General features: G+C 39.9%; 1 protein-coding gene across 1 annotated transcript in view; it reads right to left on the bottom strand.

Moving 5' to 3' along the window:
* Nucleotides 1–27,097, bottom strand: part of CFAP221 (cilia and flagella associated protein 221) — a 135,463-nt gene that overhangs the window by 70,472 nt on the left and 37,894 nt on the right. Inside the window, exon 6 of the mRNA XM_090266683.1 lies at nucleotides 8,897–9,000. Within this exon, the coding sequence (XP_090122809.1) occupies nucleotides 8,897–9,000 (104 nt within the window). The remainder of the gene's footprint in view (nucleotides 1–8,896; nucleotides 9,001–27,097) is intronic.

Below are 27,097 nucleotides of genomic sequence, written 5' to 3' on the forward strand. Positions count from 1 at the left end.
AGAGCCTGTGCACACAAGGGACAGCTACAGACCATGCTGGAGCATCATCACCCTGCCCCTGCACAGCTGATCCTCCACAGAAGGCAGAGATTGGTGGTCAGTGGTCACAGCCGGTCCTTGCAGCTGACTAGCCTGGATAAATACCTCCCATTGGCCTGTCAACAGCAATCAAGGTTCAACTATAAGAGGAGGGTGTACTCAGCCCACATGAAGGGCACACCTCAAATACCCAGCTTGGGTGATAGGGGAGACTGTGCCACTAGACCCTACGGGACACATCCTACATTAGGCCATGCTACCAAGACAGGGAATCATAACAGCTCTACCTAATACATAGAAACAAACACAGGGAGGCTGCCAAAATGAGCAGACCAGAAACATGGCTGTTGCAGGAAGACAGATCTCTGGGTAGGGGCATTCTCATGCCCTACCACCCAGGTGGCTTCCCGTGACTCAGGAGACGATGAGCAACTCTCGTCTCCGCCTTCGGCTTTAGGCTGTCGAGGCCACTGAGTCATGGAATCCTGGGTAAAACAGGTTCTGTTGTGTACTCCATCTGCTTCCTTGTTAATGAAGTCTTGATATGGAGCTGGCCTTGAGGATTAGTGGATCTGCCTTGCTTCCTTGATAGGTGCTAGATAAAACAGGAGTTACCCTGGCCGTATTTTACATATTAATGCTACTGTAAGAATTCTTTCACTTGTAAAATTCTCCTGTTGTTGGCTGGAATGTCACACCCTGTTCTATTTTTAGTAACTTTTGAAACCCTAAAAAAAAGAGGATGAGGCTTCTCGCTCTCCGCTGATGGTCTGAGCGAGCCACAGCCCTCCGTTCGTTACTGGCCAATCATCCTGCCTGCCGGATTTATTTCAGCGTCCGAAACCACAACCAACGCAACAATGGCCCAAATGAAAGAAAAGGTCAAAACCCCAGAGAAAGAACTAAACAAAATGGAGAGAAGCAATTTATCAGAGGCAGAGTTCAAAACACTGTTTATAAGGATACTCAAGGAACTTAGTAAGGACCTCAACAGCATAAAAAAAAAAATCCAGTCAGAAATGAAGAATACACTAATTGAAATAAAGAACAATTTACAGGGAAACAACAGTAAAATTGATGAAGCTGAGAATCAAATTAGTGATTTGGAACATAAGGAAGCAGAAAACAACCAATCAGACTAACAAGAAGGAAAAAAAAAAAAAGAATCCAAAAAAATGAGGATAGTGTAAGGAGCCTCTGGGACAACTTCAAGAATTCCAACACTCATATCACAGGGGTTCCAGAAGGAGCAGAGAAAGAGCAAGAAATTGAAAATCTACTTGAAAAATTAATGAAAGAAAACTTCTCTAGCTTGGTAAAGGAAATAGACATTCAATCCCAGGAAGCACAGAGAGTCCCAAACAAGATGGATGCAAAGAGGCCTACTCCAAGACACATCATAATTAAAATGCCAAAGGTTAAAGATAAAGAGAGAATCTTAAAAGCAGCAAAAGAATAGTAGTTACCTACAGGTGAATTCCCATAAGGCTGTCAGTTGATTTCTCAAAAGAAACTTTGCAGGCTAAAAGGGATTGGCAAGAAATATTCAAAGTCATGAAAAGCAGGAATCTACAACTAAGGTTGCTCTATCCAGTAAAAATATCGTTTAGAATTGAAGGGCATATAAAGAGCTTCCCAGACAAGAAAACAATTAAAGGAGTTCATCATCACCAAACTATTACCATATGAAATGTTAAAGGATCTTATTTAAGAAAAAGAAGATCAAAACTATGAACAATAAAACGGCAATAAATACATATCTATCAACAACTGAATCTAAAAAACAAACTAAGTAAACAACAAGAACAGACAGAATCATGGACATGGAGACTTTTGATGGTTGCCAGATGGTTTCCAGATGGGAGGTGTGTTTGAGGGAATGCATGAAAAGGTGAGGGGATTAAGAAGTACAAATTGGTAGTTAACATAATAGCTATGGGGATGTAAAGTACAGTATAGGGAATGCAGTAGTCAAAGAACTTGTATGCATGACCAATGAACATGAACAAAGGTGTAGGTATTGCTTGAGGAAGTGGGTGGTGCTGGATGGAGGGGGGCAAAAGGGGGAAATTGGGAAAACTGAAATAGTATAATCAATAAAATATAATAAATAAATAAAATATAATCTTCAGGATGGACAACTGTTCTCTTCAAAGTCAAATATCCCACCATGTCTTATTCCTCCCTTGTATCTCTGTTGCCATTGGGGCTGGAACATAGGAAGTGCTCAATAAATATCGAAAGAAAAATAAAAGGGAGAAAGGGAGGAGGAGGGAGGATCAATGTAGTAGTTTGCAAAAAGGTAATGTCTGACTTCCCCTGAAGGCTTTCTGGTTTGCTTTCTAGATGATTTCTTATTCCTCTGAGCATTTGATTTTTCCTGTGCCTGCAGAGGTCTTGCACATTCTCTTATAAATTCCTGACATACCTCCTTTCCATCTAAGCTTTATCTGAATCTTGAACTACCCTGCTCTCTATGCTCACCCACAGGGACACTTCACTCAGCCAGCTACGTGTTCATTGAGCATTTACTATGGGCCAGGCACTGCTTAGGCACTCTAGAAACAGCAATAAACAAAACAAAGTCACAGATTTGAGTTTACATTCCAATTGAGGGTAGCAGAAGTAAATGACAAGTGAATATAAAACAGAAGGTCATAAACACCAACAAGAAAAATAAAGTAGGATATGGGGAGGCGAGCAAAATGTGACATGCAGGTGCCTCCTCATAACTGTGTTTCTGCCACAATAAATACTTACTGAATGGATGAATGAATCCAAACTTCAAAGCCTATGTCATCCTACACATTACTGAACCTCCTGACTCTCCATCCATAGGAACTAAAAGTCCTCTAAACATCTGTCTGTCCTACAGTACTCGTGTACTGCCTGAATTGTTGCCTTTCAAAGTTTACAAGCTCCTAACTATATTGCAAGCCCCTAAGGCAAGACAACATGCCCCAAAGCTCTTTTACCTCCCTGGGTCCCAAGTACAGTGCCTCAGAAAAAGGTATTTGTCAATTTCCTGCGCGCAGAAGTAAAAGTCTTGAAATAACACCCACTAGTGATTCAGAGCCCACCGCAGAGAAGAGGTAATAATCAGAAGCACTGCATTCTATCCATCAGCCTAAGAGCGGCATGATGGAAATGCCATGATGCCCTGGATTCAACACCTTGACCATCCACTTGGTCAGAAAATATACCCATTTGACCTGCAATTTATTAGGGGCTTTACACTAAGAACATTCTAGTGCTCTGCTCCAGCTCATTAACTTAAAAAATAAAAAATAAAAACAGGCTCTGGAGAGAAAGGTTTAATATTTGCCTTGACCTGACTGATTTATTTTTAAGTGCTCGCAGGCTAGTTCTAATACATAAAACATATCGGAGCTGTAGCCTAGGCAACCTGAGTACACTGCTCTTTCCATTAACAGGGATACCAGTTAACACAACTCTGTTACCAGAACTTAGTCACAGCTGCTTGTCATATGTCAACAGTTACAAAAGGTGTGCCAAGCAGCCCATAGCTTATTGCTTGGTAAAAATTAATGGTGGGAGAAATGAGAGTATGTTTCATGTTTTAGAAGTGAGAAGGGCACCCCAAAATTTACTACTTTATTTAAAAAAAAAACCCAAACTATGATTTTATGTCTTCCATATAACTTCAGGTCATTACCCTTAACATAACAAAGGATAATGTTAAGTCACAGGGCATGGAGGGCTATGAGACAAGAGAGAACAAAACACAGAAATAAGCTAAAGACTAAGAAGACCCCAGTTTATCAACAAAATGAGTACTATGAAGAAAATGTAACAATCCTTAAAAATTCTATAATTATAAATGAAGTCACCAGAAAATACCACTATATCTTTGCCTTGATTATAATTATGTAAATATGATAGTTACTAAAAGGAGATGGAAATATAAAAGTACATTATTTGTTAGGGCATAAGGCCCAGGATGGGGATAATTTTTAAAAATTTCTTTTCTTACATGTTTATACAATGTTATAATGTTGTTATATTGTTAAGTAAATTTTCTTCAAAAATCTCAGAAAGCACAGACCATTCTACCATATGCTTGATGTATTAGTAAGTATTGATCTTAATCTTCCAAATTTAGGGTTGCACTAGCTGTAAATTTGGGTAAACTTCTTAATCTCTCTAAGCCTCAGTTGGGAGTTTAATAGCTACATAGTTTAACAACTGTCCAAGAACAGCTGTTGACAACAGCTTTTTGATTCACTGGATTACAGAAGGAAGGGCTTCAAGGTGTACCTTCTGTCTGACTCACCACTGTGAGTCACACGCCACCCTCTGGGACAATCGCAGGCCATCACCACTGCCCAAGGTGTGTGGACAAGGAAAGGACCCAGAGACCACACAGACGCTGTGATTTGCCCTGGTTACTTTACCTGAGACTCATTTTTCTTGTCTGTAAAATGGGATCAGGAGAAAATGATGTACATGGTCTGGGATAATGCTTGGCACATAGTGTGTGTCCTGTATGTGTCCTTCCCAATGTCTGTGCCAAATAGACAAGTTATAATTTCTTTCTTTCTTTTTTTTTTTTTTATCCTCATCTGAGGGCATTTTTTTTTTTTCATTGCTTTTAGAGAGAGGAATGGAGAAAAAGAAACACTGATGTGAGAGAGAAACATTGATCAGTTGCCTTCCTGTATGCACCCAGACCAGGGATAGAACCCACAACCTAGGTATGTGCCCTGACAGGGAATCAAACCCGCAACCTTTTCGTTATGGGATGAGGCTCTAACCAACTGAGCCACACCAGCCAGGCTACAAGTTATAACTTCTTATGTGTGAAATAATCATTAAAATGTCAAGAAGAGGAAATGTTTCTTGGGAAAACTTTTACTTGACCCATTTGAGTTCCTATAAATCCCCAGTCCTAATTTTAATCTTTAATCCCTTCTCCCTCCAGCAAGCTTTGTGACTAGAACCAGAAATAAGGAACATTGGAATCTTCCTTCTCCTCCCTGTTCACATAATACCCAAAATGCAGATACTGGAGCAGGATGAGAACACCCTGAGGGCTCTGCCTGTATGAATGGAAAGCTGAGGAGGAATCAGAGTAGAAGGATGCTGCGGAAAACTAAGCCAGGTCAGTGGCTCACTGTCAAGCCTACGACCTGCTGGCCAGAAGCAATGAGTGCAGCGCAAGTACTGCACACCCGTTGTCCCAGGCACTGTGCCCAGAACCACAGACAGCTCCTGGGAGGGCAGAGCAATCATACAGGAATGCTTGGTGCTGAGCTCGAGGAGCTGCCGGCAGTGTTTCAAAGAGCCCCCGCATCCACCCATTGCTCAGCCACCTCCTGACCCCACAAGCCTCACCAACCCTTCATCAAGGCCTATCCACTCCACCATCCACCCCTCATCACCTCCACGGCCAGCACCCATTCAGGCCAACCTCAGCTTCCTTCCAAAAGGGGCTGTCTGTTTCCCCCTTGTGCTACTCCAATACTGTCTTCCCTGAGAGCCTAAGAGACCTTTTAAAATATAAATGAGGTCATGCCACCACCCTGCTTAGAAACCTCCAATGAACTCACATCCAGCTCAGAACCAAACCCTGACTCCTACCCAACTCAAATCCCTGTCAGCCTCTCCAATTTGGTCTCACAGCCTCCTCCCCTTGTTCACACCCTCCAGACACACTGGGCTTCCTTATTGCCCTCAAATGTGATGATGCCACGTCTCTTCCAACCTTGTGGCCTTTGTGTTGATAGTTTCCTCTGCTTGAAATCCTCTTCCCCAGCTCTAACCAGGTCAGGTAAGTCTTTATCCATCAAGCCTAAGTGGATACTACTTTTCCTTAGAGATACTTTTCTTGACCACCTGATTGAGAGCTGTAAGCTGGCCATGTCACCATGGTTTATTTTTCTTCACAATCATTTCTACTGGGAAATGTCATTCTTTGTCCACTTGTCTCTATCCTCCCACTAGAACATCAGCCCCCAGCAGAGCAGGAAGTGTGTTTGACTTGTTCCCTGTGGCACCTCAGTTATTCTCACAGTGCCTGATGCACAGCAGGTGCTGAGTACTTGGTTCTGGAATGAATGCCTTGATGAATAATTGGGGGGCGGGGGATGCAAATCCTGCAGAAGTAAATCCAGCAGCATTTCTGGTGAAAGATGCTGAGATAAAGCTATTTCAACTTGACTACCCTCCTGTAAAACACCCCAAAGCTACAAGGAAAAAAAGTATCAAATGAAAGAGAAAATAAATATATTAAAGGAAATGGCTATAAGCACAAAGCACAGATAAGCAGTATGCCTGCCAAATACTGTAAACTGAGGCATGTGGGAGGATAGTAGATTTCCCCTCAAGTAAGAGTCATGGCCCTGAAAACGCATTCAGCTACCTTTGATTAATGTGATAAAATGTGGGAGTGTGGCTGGGCCCTGGAGAAGTGGGGATTATGACAAAGAGACCCAACCTCAACATCACAGAATAGCATGGAGGGGGCTGAGGAAGCCGCTGTGCTGCCATGCCATTTCTGTTGTCTTAGAGCCAGGGTTACTTCAGAAGGCAGCTGGAAGTGAAGTGGTAGGAGAGCAGAGAGTGAGTGACCACAGAATGGCAACTTACAGAACAAGATGGTGTAGAGACTTTCCTATGACTCATCTGGCCCTCGTGAGCACAGGGCAGCTATGGGAGATATTCCCCAAGGGTGCTTGAGCTCAGTGTGGTACCAGATTCCTTGGGTTTCAATCCCCGCTTTGCCCTTGAGCAACTTGCCTAAATACTCCATGCCACTTATTCCTCATCTGTAAAGTGAACTTTCTAATAGAATCTATGTATAAGAGTTGTTGGGAGTATTAAATGAGTTATACATCCAGAATGGTGTCTGGCACGTGGTAAGCACTATGTAAACACCAGCTATTATTACCATTATTATTATTATTGTTATTATCACCATCATCTCATCTCCCACATCGTTCCCCTGATGTTTATATCCAATCAAGTTGTCCTTCAAGATTATAGGTAGCAGGGAGACATTCTTAAACATGTAAGCACTCTAGGTATACAGCCCCAGGAACGTATGTTAACAAGCCACTAGATGACAAAATCCAGATGCCAGAAAAAGAACTACGTCTCAGTGGGACTGGCACTTCTGAATGGAAAGCAGAAAGTATAGAGTTTGTTCAAGCTACAGGCATTGTTCTCTGGGTGACATTCACTAACTGCTGCTCTGGTCAACTGAGCATAACCAGCCCAAACTGACATGTCCTCTTGAACAGGTGATACCAAGGGCCCTTGAAGGCAAGAAGTATATGTAAGACTCAGTTGAGAGCTCCTGGTGATTTCTCTAACTTTTCTCTCACAAAATAGAATTTTCCTAAACTCTAGTCTGTGATACAATTCTACTTGTCCCCCTCTCCTACTTCAAGGAATCCTGGTGGGATTACTCTTCCAGTTTATAGTGGTCTCTGAAAGCTTGAGTCTGGAGTAAAGTCAGCTCGCCTCCCTGAGCCTCACTGTCCTCAGCTGTAAACAGGTGATGATAATAGTACCCCCCTCATAGGGCTGTGGATAAAATGAGGCAGCGCATGTTATGTGCTTAGCGTAGTATGTGGCACAAGGTTAACAATTAATAAATAGAGCAATTGTTAACATTATGTCAGCCACACTGTGTACAAGCACTGCCGCACACTGAGGATATATTGAGTGCCCAGTAAAATATAGCACTACCACCAATGTGACAGCTGCTTCAGGGTCTGTGCCTAAAGAATGGCCACTAGCTTTTCATGCTTTCTTCAGTATACTGCTATCAATTAGTTAAACAAGGGACATAGGGAATTCATTTGCATCTGATATATTAACTGTTCCTAATTGTTCTCCCTCACAATTAGATTTGGTGCTCTAGAAAGCCATTAAAAAGTTTGATCTCTTTATTCTACTTCTCCTGAGCATTCTTTTCCAGCCTCACATATGGCCCCTGGCTAGTCACCCATTTGCTGAACTGGAAGATTATCAGAAGCACTTTGCTGGTGTATCTCACTCACTTCTATCACTAGCCAACGATATACCTGTACGTCTCCATTTCTCTGTATAGCCTTATAATCAATGTATATTTTCTGGGATGAAGCTACTCACAATGATCCTAACCACCAATAAGAAACTGCATTGTATTGCAAAAATCTTAGAATGGCTCACAGTTCTCTAGGAAATAGTATATATATACTTCATAATTTAGAAGTGATTCAAAGTTTCTGCTTTGAACCTTCCTTTTGGAAAAAATATGCACTTTCAATGATGAAAGATCAGGAAACAAATGGATAACTTCCCTACCATTTAAAAACAAATCTTTAGTGTTCACAGCAGACCACCGTGGACAGATATTTAAATCCCAAACCTAAACATCAAGAGACAGAAACTGGACAGCAGGAATCACTTCAGATAGAGATTTCACTTTCAAAGGTCCTGAGCAGCACTGGGATCTCTGTCCTTTGGGGTATGCAAAGACAGACTGCCCACACTTCATTAGAAATGTCACTGAGATTCTGAAAACTTGGAAAGAAATAATACTCCCATTTTATTTGAAATGGAATTAAAAGGTGAATACAAAACCAAGGAGGTATCAAGAGCCAAAACTAGAATAAGGATGAATTAACTTCCAATTTCAAGTTTTGATCTTGGAAGAAATTTATCTAGACATTATTATAAATTATCTCCATGACTCAAATGATCTCAAGTGTCTTTATTGCAAAATGTCCAACTCCAATTTACATTATGTCAGATATGTAAAATGTGTAACTTGAGACCTACTCTCCAAATCCTCTTTGATCTAACAACTCTAAGAAAATTAAAAACTTGAAATCTTGATTCTCCTTACCTGATGTTGGCTCAATAGTAAAGGCTTGATGAGACTGAATCAAAACAATATGAAACTCAAAATCTACAGGGCAGCTGCACTGCAAGGGAATAACATATTTTTTGCTGAAAAAAGAAAAATAGAAAATATCATTTTTCTTTATAACTAGTTCTTTTGGTATCAAAGGACAGAGGCTCAAGTTATGTAATAAACAACTACAACAATGACAGACAATGGTCAAAACCAATACAATAATTCCTGGGTGCCCGTTCTCCCACATATTTCCCAGGTAGTAACAATTCTAAAGATATTTTCTTTATTTATTTACAGAGGGAGGGGGGAAAGGAGGGGGAAAAAGAGGGAGAGAAACATCAATGTGACAAGACACATTGATCAGTTGCCTCTCACACTGGAGACCTGGTCTTCAAACCAGGCATGTGCCCTGACTGGGAATCGAACTGGCAACCTTTCATTTTGCGAGAGGATGCTCAACCCACTGAGTCACACTACTCGGGGTAATAGTAATTATTCTAATCCTATGTGGTAGTACTATCATCTCCCCACTTACAGAAGAGGAAACTGAGGCACAAGAGAGAATAAGTATCCTGCCCAATGTGACAAGACTAGTTAGTGGCAGAACTGGAATTTAATGGTGGTCAGCTGTCCTGAGTGACCACACTTCAGATACCTCTGTCCTTGTGGCCTCTCAGGTACTGCAGGTTTATCCTGTTGGACACTCACAGTCACAGGGGACAGTATCTCTGCCACACACCAGGCACCAGGGAACCTTGGAACCACGGAACAAGCAGGCCTCACAGAAGCTGGGAAGCCCCTGCCTTTACAGAGGTTGGAACTAGGCTATTTAATGGAATTACACTGAAGACTCTTTGTTTGGTTAGAAGTTCAACAACCAACTTCCAGTCAATATGGAGGTATAGGTAGACATGCTTTGCCTCCTTGCACAACCACAGAAAGAATTATAACCGGATCTTAAGAACAAACAACAACTAGAACCATCAGAAAATTGAGCTGTATGGAAATCTGACAACCAAGAATTTAAAGAAGCCACATTCATCCAGACGGGTAGGAGGGGCAGACTCACAGAAAGGGTGGAGAGGTGGTGCGGTGTGAAGTGGTGGTGGCGGCGGTAGGGGATTGGATAGTCCCACTTTCATGAGTGGTGGATAAAAATCAGGAGGGGGAGAATAAAACCACCTGTGCATGTTAGCTAACTGTAAGCTTAAGAGTAGTTAGAGACTAGAGAGAAGATGTCGGATGAATGAGGAGAGGCTGCCTTTGCTTGCTCCCGAGACTGGTCTGTGGTTTCAGCTGAATATGGACAGAGCAACTGTTGGCATCTGGATACTGGCGGGGGTTGAGCCTTGGCGTTGCTGGCAGCGGAGGAGGTTGCCTTTGAGTGACCTCTCTGGTAAGGTGCGTGGAGGAGACATGGGAGGGGAGTGAGTTCTGACTGGCTTGGCTCCCTGGGCAGCAGCCTGAGCAGCACAAAGTTTTCTCAATCCCCCTGGGTCTCTCCTGAGAGCAGTCAGAGGTGGAGATCCAGGCTGTGCCCACTGGCAGAGCCAGGAGTTGGCCAGGTGACGTCTGGCTCTGGGAAGTTGGGAGCAGCGGTTTTGTTTTGTTTTGTTTTTAATTTATTGATTGTTTTTTGCAGATGGGAAGGAAAGGCTAGGGGTGGGGAGAGATCCTTGAGGAGCACACACATAGAAGCCCACTTGCAGGGACGCGATTGGCCCCCACATCCACCACTGGCCACCACGACCAAGTGTTCCCGGCCTGCCCACAGTTCAGAGTAGGGAACTGCTATCAATCCGTGGGCATGCCAGCCAGCGCAAGGGAACGCCCCAACCCGCCAGCATGGGAGAATGCTCCTGGTATGCCCCGGAGCACCTGTCTACTGCCCTGGCCCGCCTGCCAGCTGGCAGAAAAAAAAAACACCTCCCAGGTTCAACCAGGGCTGCAGCTGAAAGAAGGTGAAATGAACTAGAGGAGCTTTGGAAAACTTTGGATCCCGGTTCTAGAGAGAAAACTGGAGCAACAGACCAGATCCCAGGGCAGACTCAACCTCAGTGCAATGAGAGAAATCTCATAAGCAGACTACTCCCTCCAAAGGCATCAGACAGAGGCAGCTCAAGAACTGTCAGAAGTGGGCAGAGTGACTCTCAGTCAGCTAATTTAAGAGAAGGATCCACCAAAGAGCAACACAACAAACAAAACCAAAATAATACTAGAGTCCAAATAAAAGGCATTAAGGGCGTCCCAAGAGCATCAAGTTAAGGAGATAAAGGAATCTGCCCCACTGAATAATACAGATTCCTACCACAGAGGTCACACCACAGAGGAAGAAAATGAAAGCAGATCAATCTAGGAAGCAGAAACAAGATAAGCACCCAAAATCGGAAGGCAGAGTAACACCCCACCAAAAGGAAAGGAGGAATTCCCAGAAGGATGGACAGATGAAAGAGAAGCAAGCAAATTATCAGACCTGTAATTCAAAACAAGAGTAATGAGGAAGCTCAATGAGCTCAACAAACTCAAAGAAAACTACAATAAACTGCAGAGGAACTACAAAGAACTCCAGGGAAGATATAAGGAACTTACTGAGAACCACACCAGCATAAAAAAGGTCATAGAAGATATCAATAAGAACCAGGAAGAAATGGAGAATACAATTTCTGAACTGAAGAACACAGTAGAAGCAATCAAAAGCAGGCTAAATGAATCAGAGGATCGGATCAGTGAGTTAGAGGACAACGCAGAAAAAAATTCCCAGACAGTGCAACGAAACAACAATAAAAAAAGACTGAAAAAGAATGAAGAGGGTTAAGAGAACTGCAGGACAACATGAAACAAAACAATATGTTTATCATGGGGATACAGGAAGGAGAAGAACAGGAGTGTGGGAAAGAAAACCTGATTGAAAAAGTAATGACAGAAAATTTTCCTAACTTGATGAGAGAAAAAGTCATGCAAGTCCAGGAAGCCAAAAAGGCCCACTCCAAGGCACATCATAATGAAAATGGCAACATTCAAAGACAAAGAGAGAATTCTAAAGGCAGCAAGAGAAAAACAGCAAATAATATATAAGGGAAGTCTGGTAAGACTATCAACCGATTTCTCAACAGAAACACTATAAGCCAGAAGGGAATGGCAAAAAATATTTCAAACAATGAAAAACAAAGGCCTACAACCAAGACTACTCTACCCAGCAAGGCTCTCTTTCAAAATGGGAGGTAAAATAAGGAATTACCCAGACAAAAGAAGACTAAAAGAATACATCTCCCCCAAACCAGCATTGCAAGAGATGCTAAAGGGAATTCCTTAAGAAAAAGAAGAAAAAGAGAGAGGGAGAGGAACACGTGTACAAACAGAAATGAATAAGTACCTATCAATAATAACCTTAAGTGTAAATGGGTTAAATGCTCCAATCAAAAGACATAGGGTAATAAAATGGATATGAAAACATGACCCATACATATGTTGTCTACAAGAGATCCACCTCAAAACCAAAGATTAACACAGACTAAAAGTGAAGGGATGGAAAAAAATATTTCCAGCAAATAGACATGAAAAAAAAGCTGGGGTAGCAATACTTATATCAGACAAAACAGATTTCACAGCAAAGGCCATTAAAAAAGACAAAGAAGGACATTTCATAAAACTTAAGGGAAAAATCCATCAAGAAGATATAACCCTTGTAAACATATATGCACCCAACATAGGAGCACCCAAATATATAAGGAAAATATTGGAAGACTACAAGAAGGATATCAACAGCAACATACTCACAGTAGGTGACTTTAACAACCCACTGTCAACAATGGACAGATCTTCGAAGTAAAGAAACACCAAAGACATTGAGGCACTGAAAAACACTCTATATCAAATGGACTTAGTTGATATACATAGAACTTTTCACCCCAAATAAGCAAAATATACATTCTTTTCAAGTGCACATGGAACATTTTCAAAGATAGACCACATGATATGACACAAAACAAGCCTCAACAAATTCAAGAAAATTGAAATTATATCAAGCATCTTCTCAGATCACAATGTCTAGAAACTAGAAATCAACCTCAAGGGAAAAACTCAAAGATATTCAAACTCATAGAAATTGAATAACATGCTATTAAATAATGAATGCGTTAACAATGACATCAAGGAAGAAATCAAGAAGTATCTGGAAACTAATGATAATAAACACAAAACAGCCCAAACCCTATGGGACACAGCAAGAGCAGTCCTGAGAGGAAAGTTCATAGCAATGCAGGCATACCTAAAAAGGATAGAAGAATCTCAAATAAAAAAATCTAACCCTACAGCTACAAGAACTAGAAGAACAACAACAAACAAAGCCCAGAACGAGTAAAAGGAAGGAAATCATCAAGATCAGAGCAGAATTAAATGAAATAGAGACTAAACAAACAATTCAAAAGATCAACAAAAGTAGGAACTGGTTCTTTGAAAAAAGAAACAAAATTGACAAGCCTTGATCCAGGCTTGTCAAGAAAAAAAGACAGAGGACCCAAATAAATGAAATCAGAAACAAAAGAGGAGAAGTCAAAATCGATACACCAGAAATACAAAGGAATGTAAGAAATTACTACAAACAACTGTATGGCAAGAAACTCGACAACCTAGATGAAGTGAACAATATTTAGAAACATAATCTTCCAAAACTGAATCAAGAAGAAGCAGAAAACCTGAACAGACCAATAATGAAGAGTTAAATTGAAACAGTAATGAAAAAACTCCTGGCACACAAAAGCCCTGGGTTGGATAGCTTCACAGATGCATTGTACAAAACATTTAGGGAAGAACTAACACCTACCCTTCTCAAACTATTCCAAAAAAATCCAAGAAGAGAACAGAATCCCAAACTCTTTCTATGAAGCCAATATTATCCTAATTCCAAAACTAGGTCAAGACACAACAACAAAAAAAAATTACAGGCCAATATCGCTGATGAACATGGATGCTAAAATCCCCAGCAAAATATTGGCAAATTGGACCCAGCAACACATTAAAAAGATCATACACCACAATCAAGAGGGATTCATCCTAGGGATGCAAGGATGGTTTAATATTTGCAAATCAATAAACGTAATACACCAGATAAACAAAATGAAAGACAAAAATCACATGATCATATTGATAGATGCTGAAAAAGCATTTGATAAAGTACAGCATCCATATATGATGAAATCTCTCAGCTAAATAGGAATAGAGGGAGCATACCTCAACATAAAAAAGACTATATACGATAAACCTGAAGCCAGTATCATACTCAATGGACAAAAACTGAAAGCCTTTCCTCTGAGATCAGGAACAAGACAAGGATGTCCACTCTCTCCACTCCTATTCAATGTAGTATTAGAAGTTCTAGCCACAGCAAGCAGACAAGAAGAAGAAATAAAAGGCATCTAAATTGGAAAAAAAGAAGTAAAACTGTCATTATTTGCAGATGACATGATAGTGTACATAGAAAACCCTATAGACTCCATCAAAAAAACTACTCGATCTAGTAACTGAATTTGGCAAAATAGGGGGGTACAAGGTTAATATTCAGAAATCGAAGGCATTTCTGTACACCAACAATAAAATATCAAAGATAGAAACTAGAAAAAAAATCCCATTTACTATAGCAACAAGAAAAATAAAGTACCTAGAAATAAATTTAACCTAAGAGTTAAAAGACCTGTACTCAGAAAACTACATAACACTAAAGAAAGAAATTAAGATACAAATAAATGGAAGCATATACCATGTTCATGGATGGGAAGAATCAACATCATTAAAATACCCATACTACCCAAAGCAATTTACAGATTCAACGCAATCCCTATTAAAATACAGGGACATATTTCACAGACCTAGAACAAATACTTCATAAATTTATATGGAACCAAAAAAGACCCTGAATAGCCACAGCAATCTTAAGACAGAGAACACAGTAGGAGGAAGCACAATACCTGATATCAAACTATACTACAAAGCCACTGTAATCAAAACAGCCTGGTAATGGCATAAGAACAGAAATACAGATCAATGGATCAGAATAGAGAGCCAAGAAATAAACCCCGGGCTATATGATCAACTAATATTCGACAAAGGGGGAAGGAATATAAAATGGAGTGAGAAGAGCCTCTTCAACAAATGGTGCTGGGATAACCAGACAGGGACATGCAAAAAAATGAAGCTAGACCACCAACTTACACCATACACCAGAATAAACTCAAGATGGATCAAAGACTTAAATGTAAGATGTGACAGCATAAAAGTTCTAGAGGAAAACATAGGCAGGAAAATTTCAGATATCCCACATAACAATATTTTCAGTGATACATCTCCTAAGGCAAGGGAAATAAAGGAAAAAAGAAAAAAATGGGACTACATCAAACTAAAGAGTTTCTGCTCAGCAAAAGAAAACATCAGCAAGATGAAAAGGGAACCAACCATTTGGGAAAACATATTTGCCAATGATACCTCAGACAACTGACTGATCTCCAAAATATATAAAGAACTTCTACATCTCAACACAAGGAAACAGACAGCCCAATTAAAAAACGGACAAAGGACCAGAACAAACACTTATCCAAGGAGGATATACAGAGGGTCCATAGGCATATGAAAGAATGCTCAACATCACTAGCCATCAGAGAGATGCAAATAAAAACCACAGTGAGATACCACCTCACACCAGTCAGAATGGCCATCATCAACAAATCAATAAACAACAAGTGCTCAGGAGGATGTGGAGAAAAGGGAACCCTACTGCAGACTGGTGCAGCCACTGTGGAAAACAGTATGGAATTTCCTCAAAAAACTAAAAATGGAACTGCCTTTTGAACCAGCGATTCCACTCCTAGCATTATACCTGAAGAATCCTAAAACACCAATTCTTAAGAACCTATGCACCCCAATGTTCATAGCAGCACTATTTACAATAGCCAAGTCCTGGAAACAACCTAAGTGCCCATCTGTAGATGAGTGGATCAAAAAACTGTGGTACATTTACACAATGGAGTACTATGTAGCAGAAAGAAAGAAGGAACTCCTGCCATTTGCAACAACATGGATGGAACTAGAGAGAATTATGCTTAGCAAAATAAGCCAGGAATAAAAGAAAAATACCATATGATATCACCTGATGCTGGAGACTAATGAACAACACAAACAAATAAATAAAATTGAACAAGGAACAGAATAACGGTTATCAGGGCAGAGGGAGGGAGGGAGAGAAGGTGGGTAAATAGGGGAAGGGTTTAGTAAAGGAAGTAGTATAAATAACCCATGGTCATGGACAACAGGGTGGGGATTGACTGTGGGAGAAGGCATGGGCTATGTGTGGGGGGCCAACATTAAGGGTAAAAGTGGGACAACTGTAACAGAAAAACAATAAAAATAAATTTAAAAAAAAATCAGGAGGGATACCCTGAGAGTGAGTGATCCCAGGTCCAGGCCAGATTGCATAGCCCAGGGTTCCAGCACCAGGAAGATAAACCCCCATTACCTCTGGCTGTAAAAACCAGTGGGGGCTGGGGCAACTGAATAAAACTGCTGGACTTTCAACCCTTAAAGGGCCTGCATGGTCTTAGAATGTATGCAAATCCCAGGGCAGCAGTTGGAAGGGCACCAATCGCATATTGGAAGTGGGGAAGTGACTGGAAATGGGATAAGTGCTGGGCAAATCACCAGAAGCCAGGCAGTGGCATTGTCTCCTCTCTGAGCCCTCCCCTCAAACATAGCCACAAAGTGGTGAAACAGGTTGCCCCACCCTGGCAATTACTTAAGGCTCCACTCCACACAATTTACAGGTACCTTTGCTACATAGGCCATACTACTAAGACAGGGTGTAAAATCAGCTCTACTTAATACACAGAAAGAAACACAGGGAGGCTGCCAAATTGAGAATGCAAAGAAATATGGTCCAAAGGAAAGAACAGAACAAAACCCCAGAGAAGGAACTAAATGAAAAGGAGATAGCTAACCTATCAGGCGCAGAGTTCAAAACGCTGGTGATAAGGATATTCAGAGAACTCAGAGTATGGCAAAAAAAAAAAAAAAAGGAAGAAATAAAGGTTACACAAAGTGAAATAAAGAAAAATATACAGAGAACCAACAGTGAAAGGAAGGAAGCCAGGGTTCAAATCAATGATTTGGAACAAAAGGAAGAAATAAACATTAAACCAGAAAAGAAAAAAAGAAACAAAAATGCAAAAACAAACAAACAAACAAGGAGAGGTTTAGGAACCTCTGGGACAACTTTAAACATACCAAAATCTGAACCACAGGGATGCCAGAAGGAGAAGAGGAAGAGCAACATATTGAAGAAATAATGAAAGAAAACTTCTCTAATTTGGCAAAGGAAATAGACATACAAGTCCAGGAAGCACAGAGAGTCCCAAACAAGCTAGTCCCAATGTGGACCACACCAAGACATGTCGTAATTAAAATGCCAAAGGTTAAAGATAAAGAGAGAACCTTAAAAGCAGCAAGAGAAAAGAAGAGAGTTAACTACAAAAGAGTTCCCATAAGACTGTCAGCTGATTTCTCCAAAGAAACTTTGCAGGCAAGAAGGGACTGCCAAGAAGTATTTAAAGTGATGAGAAGCAAGGACCTACAACCTAGAATACTCTATCCAGCAAAACTACCATTTAGAATGGAAGGAAATATAAAGTGCTTCCCAGATGATGTAAAGCTAAAGGAGTTCATCATTACCAAGCGCTTATTACATGAAATGTTACAGGGACATGCTTAAGAAAAAGAAGATCAAAACTATGAACATTAAAATGGCAACAAACTCACAACTATCAACAACTGAATCTAAAAAACAAAAACAAAACAAACTAAGAAAATAACCAGAAGGGTAACAGAACCATAGGTATGGGGATCATTTAGAGGGTTATCAGCTGGGAGAAGGAAAGGAGAGAAAGAGGGGAAAGGTGCAAGGAACAAGAAGCATGACTGGTAGGAACAAAACAGACAGGGGGATGTTAAGAAATAGTATGGGAGAAGCCAAAGAACTTATCTGCACACTCATGGACATGAACTAAGGGAGTGGGGGGATTGCTGGAAGGGGGTACCGGGCTGAGGGGGGCAAAGGTGGAAAAATTGGGACAACTGTAACAACAAAATCAATAAAATATACTTTTAAATGATTTTTTAAAAAAGTTCAACCAGCACAGGACCTAGTGGGGGGTCTGTGTTTACCCTAGACAAGGTCAAGTTCTGGGTAAGCTGAGGTTGTTGCTCACAGCATCACAAGAGCTGCCTGGTGGAGGATTTCTCAGAGAGCCCTGAGCTTCTCCTCATGTCCTCTCCTTCTATCAGGACAACCCCAGGTAGGCCAGAGTTTGTGGAATGAGCAAGGCCTAGAACGGTGGAGTCCTCCAGCCGCTACTGGCCTCCTACACAGAGATGGGCTGGTTATTTGGGCACCTGAAGCAGCAGCATGTTGAGCTCCTTTGGGTGACTCAACCAGGCCCTCTTTCTTTGCGGCTCCTCCCTTCTCCTCCTCGTATCTCCAGTGCCCTCACTGACCATCACGCCCTCCTGCCCAGCAACTGGTTCCTACCTCTTAACCTGTTGGATGAAAACCTCCCAGCCAACTGCTCTTTTGCCTCACATTTCTCAGTTTCTGCTCCTGGGAGACCGTGATTGTGATCAGTTTGAGCAGAACTTGCAGGCCAGCTCATATGCTGCCTTCCGGTTGGTGCCCATGCAGACCCAGTCTGTGTAGGGACCTTCCCAGCATGACCTGCTTCCTTACCTGCCCAGCGCCAGTCTGCCTGGGAACCTCTAATTCCCATGAAGGAAGAGCAGAGTCCACTTGCTTCTCCAGATAACCTCACCAAAATCCCAGAGTCCCAGACAGACTAAACACTTAACAAATATTTGTTGGAGCAAAGTGAAATCACTCTTTTTTCAGTAGCAATTCCGAGGATAAAATATAGTTAAAATGTGGTTTAAAGAAAATTATGCCAAGGGCATTTTTATTTGGCTTTAATTCATTACTTTTTAAAAATTTCTGAAATTTTATAAAGAGAACAATAAAGAAAAATAAAAAGAATAATAAAATAAAGATGCCTATTCCACTATCAAGCTCTATTACATCTTCTACTTTGGGTATAAATGTCTTATTTTTAAAGAAACTGCAGAACAGTTGAACCCCTGTAGATCCTCCCCTGTCCTCTACTCCCTCCTCCCTCCCCAGGGTTGGCCCCACCCTGTATTCAGTATCGTTCTCATCCATTTTTATAATACCTCAATATATGTTAGATACCCATAAAATATATAATATTACATTGTTTTCAACTAAGTTGTTCCAAAAGTTGATAATTTTGCTTAATAATATGCTTTTGAGATTTATTTATAATGATACACTAAGTTCTAGTCATTCATTTTAACTAGTGACAAGGAATCCTATCTCACATTGTATATATCTACTCTTCTGCTACGGGGCACTTAGGGTGTGCCCCGTAGCAGAAAACTGTGGCATTTAGGTTTACACTTCTTCACTATTGCAATGTGATGGTGACAGTCCTTGTGCATGACTCCTTGTGCATCTATCCTAGAGCTACTCTAAAATGTCAACTATACTAGATATGGCCAAAATGCTCTCCAAGCCCTTTTACCAATTTATATTTCCACAAGCCCCCATGGGAGTTCCTGTTGCTTACAACACAGGATTTTCAGACATTTTAACTTCTTCCAACCTGATGGGGTGAAATGGCATCTCATTTTATTTTCATTTTAATTTCTTTGAGGTTGAGCTTCTATTCATATGTACCCATTTATGTTTCCTAATCTGTGAATTGCCTGTGCATATCCTTTGCCCATTTTTCCATTAGGTTATTTTGTTCTCTTATTAATGTGTAAATTCTAGATATTAATTTTGTCAGCTATATTCATTCATATCAATTCTAGATAAGGGTCATCACAGGAAGTATTCTCTTCAGCCAATAGTGAAATGAACACACTAGCAGTTTTTTTACCAAACTCATAAGTCCTGTCGTAAATCAGGCTCTACTGGAAGTATCCAGTCCATCTTAACTCTCTGACATGCTTCCTAATTCTGAAATACAGGGTACATAAAGGTCATTACATTTTCAAGGTATTTAACCTAACAGACACCAAGGCCCCACTGAGCATCAGCTACTCTACAGCACTAGGTAGATAAAATAAGCATTACCAGTTACATATCCACTCAAGGTGTAAGAAGCCTTGGGAAATGGTCAATGAGAAGTGTTAAACTGCCCAAACATGGTCTCTGAAGATGAGGCCAGTGACTCACACAGCCACGTGGGCTGGGCAGTCCTCTGGTCAGTAGCTCCAGGGGTCTGCTCAGCACTGCTCAAGCAAGGTCAAGTCTGTTGCTCAGGGGTCTTCTGCTAAAAGCTGCATGTTTGTATTTTCCTGAGCTAAAAAAAAATCCTGCTGGGGCTTTTCATATATGCCACATTTTTAAGCAATTTCAGAACTTTGATAACTCTCACAGAAAAGGTGTCAGGGTGTTTGTTTAACGATAATTACAAGAATTAAATACTGATGTATTAACCCAGTTTGGAAAAACAATTCCTTAAGGTGACAAAATTTCAAATATCTGGATTCAGGAGACACAGCAATGCAAGTAACACAATTTTCAGTAGAATCATTGAAATTGACTTTCATTGCTGCTGTTCAATATTATGGATTCCAAGTTAGTGTGAATGGTACCATAGCAATAAATCAAGGACAGTCTAGATGAATTTGGATCAAAAGGAATTGGGGAAAATATAAAGTTTAGTTTATTTAGAAGTTTTTCAAATCTGAAGAAACAGAACCCCATTATATTCTGGAGAAAATTACAAATTCTAATCTAAATTCCCATGTTAAATACCATAAAACTGATCAACAATGAATAAAGTGAATAAATATCCATGTCTTATGCCTGTTATTCCTCAGAAGCAAATACGAGCCTTAATTAGAGTTCTTCTATAAGTTATAGGAAACATCAGTTAAAATTCTGAAGCAGATAGAAGTTAATACTTCTGGAGGTAACCACAACTTTACCCTTGTTGCTTTATTGATTAAATATTTTATCAATTATGCTAAAGCTATGTATAAAAATATATTAAGTACTTTAAAAAAATGATTTCCTATTTTGAATAAAACCCAACTTTAAAATACTAGGCTTATATTACAATCATGTACAAATTCTGTGGCTTTTAAAGGAAAGCATAAATTTGCCTTATAGTGAGTAAATATATATTATAAAATAATTTAATATAAATTCAAATTTTTTTCTTGTCCCTTCTCTAAATAAATGAGCAGAGGGCCAGACATTGCTTTACTTTCTACGTAATTATATTACACTTGTTTTTACTTTACTCTGATATCATTTTCTCATTTGCCCTAAAATTTAACATTGTGTTTGTCAAAGAAGTAATCAAAAAACTTTTGAGAGAATAAATTATCTTGTGAATTTATTGTGGATAATAAAAATTAAATTTTCTCCCTAATTAAAAAATCTCAATGTCTAGAGAATAAATGAGCAGGCTCTCTTATCATAAATCAGATTTGACTTATTTCTGGAGAATGATGGTTAACTGGCAATAAGCATGACAAATATTAATTTATTACAAGATGCTGAATTCAGGCGGTACAACAAATTAGCCATTAGCCATTATGAATGTGTAAAATTTGAGGGAAACAGATAAAAAGAATCCTCCCCACAGAGAAGTATTGATAATTTAAACTATCACATAGACTATAGCATGTCATGTAGTAGGATTTTTCTTCTGTCAACTGCTCATTGATAGACGAATCACTTATAAACAAAAGACGTGGACTGCAGTGATGTATCTGTGTGACATTCTTTTCCTTCCAAAGGTACACAAGACTCATGAAAAAACTGAGTCTGGGAAAACTTTGGGACTATACATTGTGGCAGTTTTAAAACCAGTCTATAAACTCTTGGACACTCCTTCTTTTGGGAGGTGAAGTTTGTATTTTCTCTGGAATCTGGGTTCTCTGACTACTTAATCAGAATACAGTGGTCATGATGCTCTCCTGCTTCCTAAGGTTAGTCCTGAGGAACTGTCATCTTCTACTTCTCTTGGGATGCTCCCTCTGAAACTCAGTCAGCAGGTTGGGTGAAAGCCCAAGCTGCCTTTGGAGAGACCTACATGGAGAAAACCGTGGCTCCCAGCCCTTGGCCAAGCTGAGCACCCAGGTAATAGCCAGCATGTGAATGGACTACCTTTCAGCCCAGGTGAGCAGTGCCAGCTGACTGCATGGAGCAAAGCTGCGCCTTCTCCATGGAGCTGTTCCCAAGCTGTAGATCCACGAGCAAGAGAAACGATTATTGCTACTTTAAGCCACTATTTCTAGGGTAGTTTGTTACACAGCAATAAAAAAATGAATCCAAACAGCACTCTCTATTTCTCACCTCATTTCTCCTTTAGTGAATGATTACTTTACCCCATTTCTGGTTGTAATCTTGATTTGACAATTTTTAAGTCTTTGTTGTCATTGTTGTATTTCTAGCCCTTAATACATACCAGTTATTATGCTTGTATTTCAGTTAACCCTCTTAACAACACTAGGAGGTAAGTACTATTACTACGTCCATTTTATGGGTAAATACACGGACCTATAGTGAGGTCCAAGGTCACACAGTTTATAAGAGGTGAGGTGGAAATTAAAGCCAGTCCCCAGAACCTGAACTCTTAACTGCTATAACATTAGCTCTTCAAGGTCTCTAATGTTAATGACACCTCAGTGTTCACACTGCAGTCCTCTACTGACATTCTCTTTGCTTTATATTTGTGGAGCTTTTTAGAATGTATTTCCTTTAATTAGCCCATTAGCAAGAAAGGTCTATACAATCTCAAGACCTTTTCTCAAATATTACCAAGCCTTCCTGAAGTGCTGGCATGCACATAGAGAGAAAGGAAGAATTATAGGGACTGGTCAGTTATTTTCTTTTAAGTTTTAGATATAAATTGCTGTATTCAGAATGTGACCAACAAAAATAGAAAGAAGTCAGACATAATGATTAGTTGCCTGGTAAACCAGACTCCCAAACTCAAAACAAACAAGCAACAATTTGAAAAGATATAAAGAGTTGAGGGTAAATTATCTTTCAAAATTCAAAGTATGCCTTTTCATCTAAGATAATTTATGTCCTTATGAACTTTTATTTGCTGTTTATCTTATTTTCAAAGACACACTCTCACTGGGATTGGGGCCTCATAGTAAAACATAGATTTATGATCCTTAATGATAGAGTCAAATAAAGACAAATACAAATTTACATAAAGAAAAGTTCACATAACAGGCATTTAATTATTTTTTACTCTATTCTAAATATTTTGGCAAGCATTAAATAATCACATTCTAGAAATTATATTAACAGTGTGTATGTGTATGTAGGTATGACAAACCAGTGAAACTGGTATTAAAGCAGCAGCAGTGACCATATGTGGCTGCCTGTACTGTACTTGGCATAACATTTGACAGCAGTATAAACCAAGCAAAAAGGAGGAGTGCCAGAAAACACTTTCAGTATGGGTGTCTCTCCAAGATCAAAAAATCATAATTTTTGCCTCTGCTTCTTCTAGGCATGTGCTTTGGGTAAACACTCAAACTCCCTATGTTGTATTCTTAAATATTAGAATTGAGAATTAATCCATGACTTTTTATAACAACATTTAAAAATTTCTTACTGCTTAGTCCATAATATTTACTTTCATAGAAGCCACAAAATGTATACGCTTTTGAATTTAGTGAATTATTCCAAGAATTTATACAAAGACTAGAAGGCACAAAACAAAAATAATACTCCACATTTAATTACTGCCCAGACATGCTTTCATTTGTTCTAGATGCTGATCATAAATTTGTCCTTGTCATCTCTTAGCTGCATACAAACCAACTGAAAATTTTGCCAAATCAAATTTGCACAAAATGTAAGGGAGAAGAGCAGAGTATGACAATTTTCAAGGTTAGTATTGGTTGTCCCTGTTTTAGGTTTCAACCTTTTGATTGTTTTCTCCAGAAGTTGAAAGTCTAGAATTCAACATTTTGTGAGAAAAAAAATTTAAAAAAGAAAACAAAAACTAACTTATGTCTTCCATTGAAGGTTCCTTTGTTGACTGTCTCAAGTTGGTACTCACTTCTATTAAATGCAGAGGAACGCACATAAGCCCTTTTGTTATTATTAACAAAGGTCCCTGCAGTTTAGGGGTTGGATAATTGTTTTTTCCTGCTAAAACTTATAAAAAGTGATGGGGTCAAGATGAGTAACTAGATCAATACTAGATCAGCAACAGGATATTAAGTCAAAGACATTTTAACTACAAAATATGGGAGATTTTTTTCATGCAATAAAAATTTAGGCTATCATTAATTGACAGTGATGTTTTATCTGAATATAAATTTTGAAGCAATTTTAAAATATAAGTTCACTACTGCTTGATATACCCAAGTAGGGGCTGAAGTAAAAAACAAGTTTTTTGACAAGTTCAAGTCACTCTTGTCAGAATGTTTTCATAAAATTCTGCTTCTTCAAATCAATTCAAATTTCAGACACAAAATGAGACCCCAGTATGAGTAAGAAGCATGTTTCTCTGGATAAGCTGAAAGTGTAAAGTTATCCTATGAGAAGGCTTCAAAAAAATCCTTCTGAAGATCAATTAAAAAAAAAAATATCCTCACCTGCTTGGAGAGGGGAAGGGAGGGAGAGAGGGAGAGAAACATCGATCGGTTGCCTTTCCTGAACCTGCAACCTAGGCATGCAACCTTTCCATTTATGGGATGATGCTCTAACCAACTGAGCCACACTGGCCAGGGCCTTCTGAAGAGCAATTTCATAGTCTTATCCTGACACTCTCATTCTAAGCCAGTTACAGCTGGTTCTTGGGCCCCTCACACATTGGCACAATGCAAGACAGGACTTGGTTGTTTATGCTGGGGCCAATTGTTACCATCAATCTTTCCCTGTCAGGGCTGGTTTAAGAATTCACGTTCTGCCATGGCCTGGATGCTTTTAACTCTAGGGACAGTGAAAGAATTGGGTTTCATTCAAACATCCCATTCTGACCTTGTTTATTCCCACACTTTCTAAAATCAGCCATGAGGTTCACTGCTTAATGAAAGCATTTTTTGGTAAATTTTTAAACTTATGATGTCTAAGTTCCAGAGACTAAAATATCCTGGCTTTGAATGGAGTAGCCGGGGACCTTTTCTGTTAGTGTTGTTAATGGGGCTTGTGGTCCATGGAGCATCTGTAGCCCCGAGATGAACACAGGGTTCCACTTGCTGTGAGAGCAACACAGCTGCCTTGCCCATGAGACCAGATCAGAGTGGAAATGGGGAAGTGAAGGAGAACCCAGGGGAGGATCCAGGTGACTTTCATGTCAGCTTGTCCATAACACACGAACCAACGGGTCAAAGGAGGCAGCCTGGTGCAAAGGAGGATCAGTGATGCCACATGGAGACAACAACTGGTCAATTACATGGATTTGCTCTAAATTTCAACTAGCTATTTGGTGCCAGGTAAACACTACTACAGAAACCACATAGCATAATAAATTCACATGACTCTTCCTAGTATCATAGGAATGGAAAGATAAAATTTCAGTACCTAACATAAGTATGTTTTTATTTACTTGTATATATATATAAGGGTAAAATTATATTTTATCTACAATGCTTTCTGAAATGTGAAGTGATTACAAATCTTAACCAGGTATGATGGTTAGGTTTACCTGGTTATAAAGTACAGTTTCAACCTACAAAAGGAAAGAGAACTGAAAGTCCTCTGCACCCCACTGTGTTTGATATAGAGATGTTGGACGGAAACTAGAATGATACTTTTTATTATTTACAGAAGCTGTAGAAATGCATTTTACCAGATTTAAGCCACTGAGATTGTTTATAGGTAGCTGCCAAATGTCCACATGGAATTTTCTCAGTAAGTAAAATTTACAAGCATCAAATCCAGCCAACGAAAATGTAGTTGATGAATATATACAAGTCTACTTCACGACTTTATGGAAATGTACTGAATTGTTATCCACTCCTCAGAGAGGTTCTACTCAGATAAGAGCTGCTTCTCTCCAAAGCAACCTCAAGGTAAAAAAGTAAACTTAGTGGTATTAAATGCAAATTCTACAACTTCTGGCCATTTTATCTGAATCAATTCTATACACAAAGAGAGAACATATCCTTCTGAATCTTCCTTCTGCCGAATTTGTTCTCCCATTACCTTTGTCCTTCTCCATAATGTACAGTATATATTTTTTTAGTTGGAGAAATGGTAGCTTTACTCTGTAATTTAAAAATATAAGTACTATTGGAACTTTCATTTGTTGCTGGTAAGAATGAAAAATGGTGCAGTCACTTTGGACAGTAGTGTGGCAGTTCCTCAAAATGTTAAACATAGAACTACCACATAAACTAGCAGCCTCATATAATATCCACATATAAATATATACACCACAGATGACATGACATTGTATATCAAAGACCCTAAAGATTCCACCAAAAAACTACTAGTCCTGATAAATTAGGTAAAGTAGCAGGATACAAAATAAATATCCAGAAATTGGTTCCTTTTTTATACACCAATAATGAACTATTATTCGGCAGCCGTCCGTCTCGAGAGACGATGGTGTAGCTTCTTAAGAGTCTATCTGCACCGCCGAGAATGGCTGTGCAGTCCGACTCGGGAGTGACACGGTATCTGTCTCCTCCCATGTTGAATCGACATCTTGCGATGACGCTGGAGTGTCCTCTCCAGTGGAGCTGAAGCTACAGAGCCTGGGCAGGGTGATATGGAGGGTCTGCTGTTGCCCATGCAGCAGACCCCCCCTCTCTTCGCAGCTGAAGGATCCAAGGGAAAGGCTGAGTCAATACAGCTTGGCTTCAGGTGCGCCGCAGGAGTTGCCGGTGTTGACTACAACGTCAAACCGCCTTAGGGACTCCGGTTCCGGATTTTCTGTCGGGGTTTACTCCCTTAGCCTTTCCCCTGAAGAGGTATGCCGCAAGGCAGCGGAGGTTTTTTGGAGTCAGAGTTTTCCTTCTCTGATGTGCCCTGACTGGAAGATCGAACCAGCGACACTTAGCTCGCAGGCCGACGCTCAATCCACTGAGCCAAACCAGCCAGGGTCAATAATGAACTATCAGAAAGGGAAACTAAGAAAACAACCC

The sequence above is a fragment of the Furipterus horrens genome, unplaced genomic scaffold (assembly GCF_987537825.1).
Source record: "Furipterus horrens unplaced genomic scaffold, mFurHor1.1.pri manual_scaffold_1, whole genome shotgun sequence".
NCBI lineage: Eukaryota > Metazoa > Chordata > Mammalia > Chiroptera > Furipteridae > Furipterus > Furipterus horrens.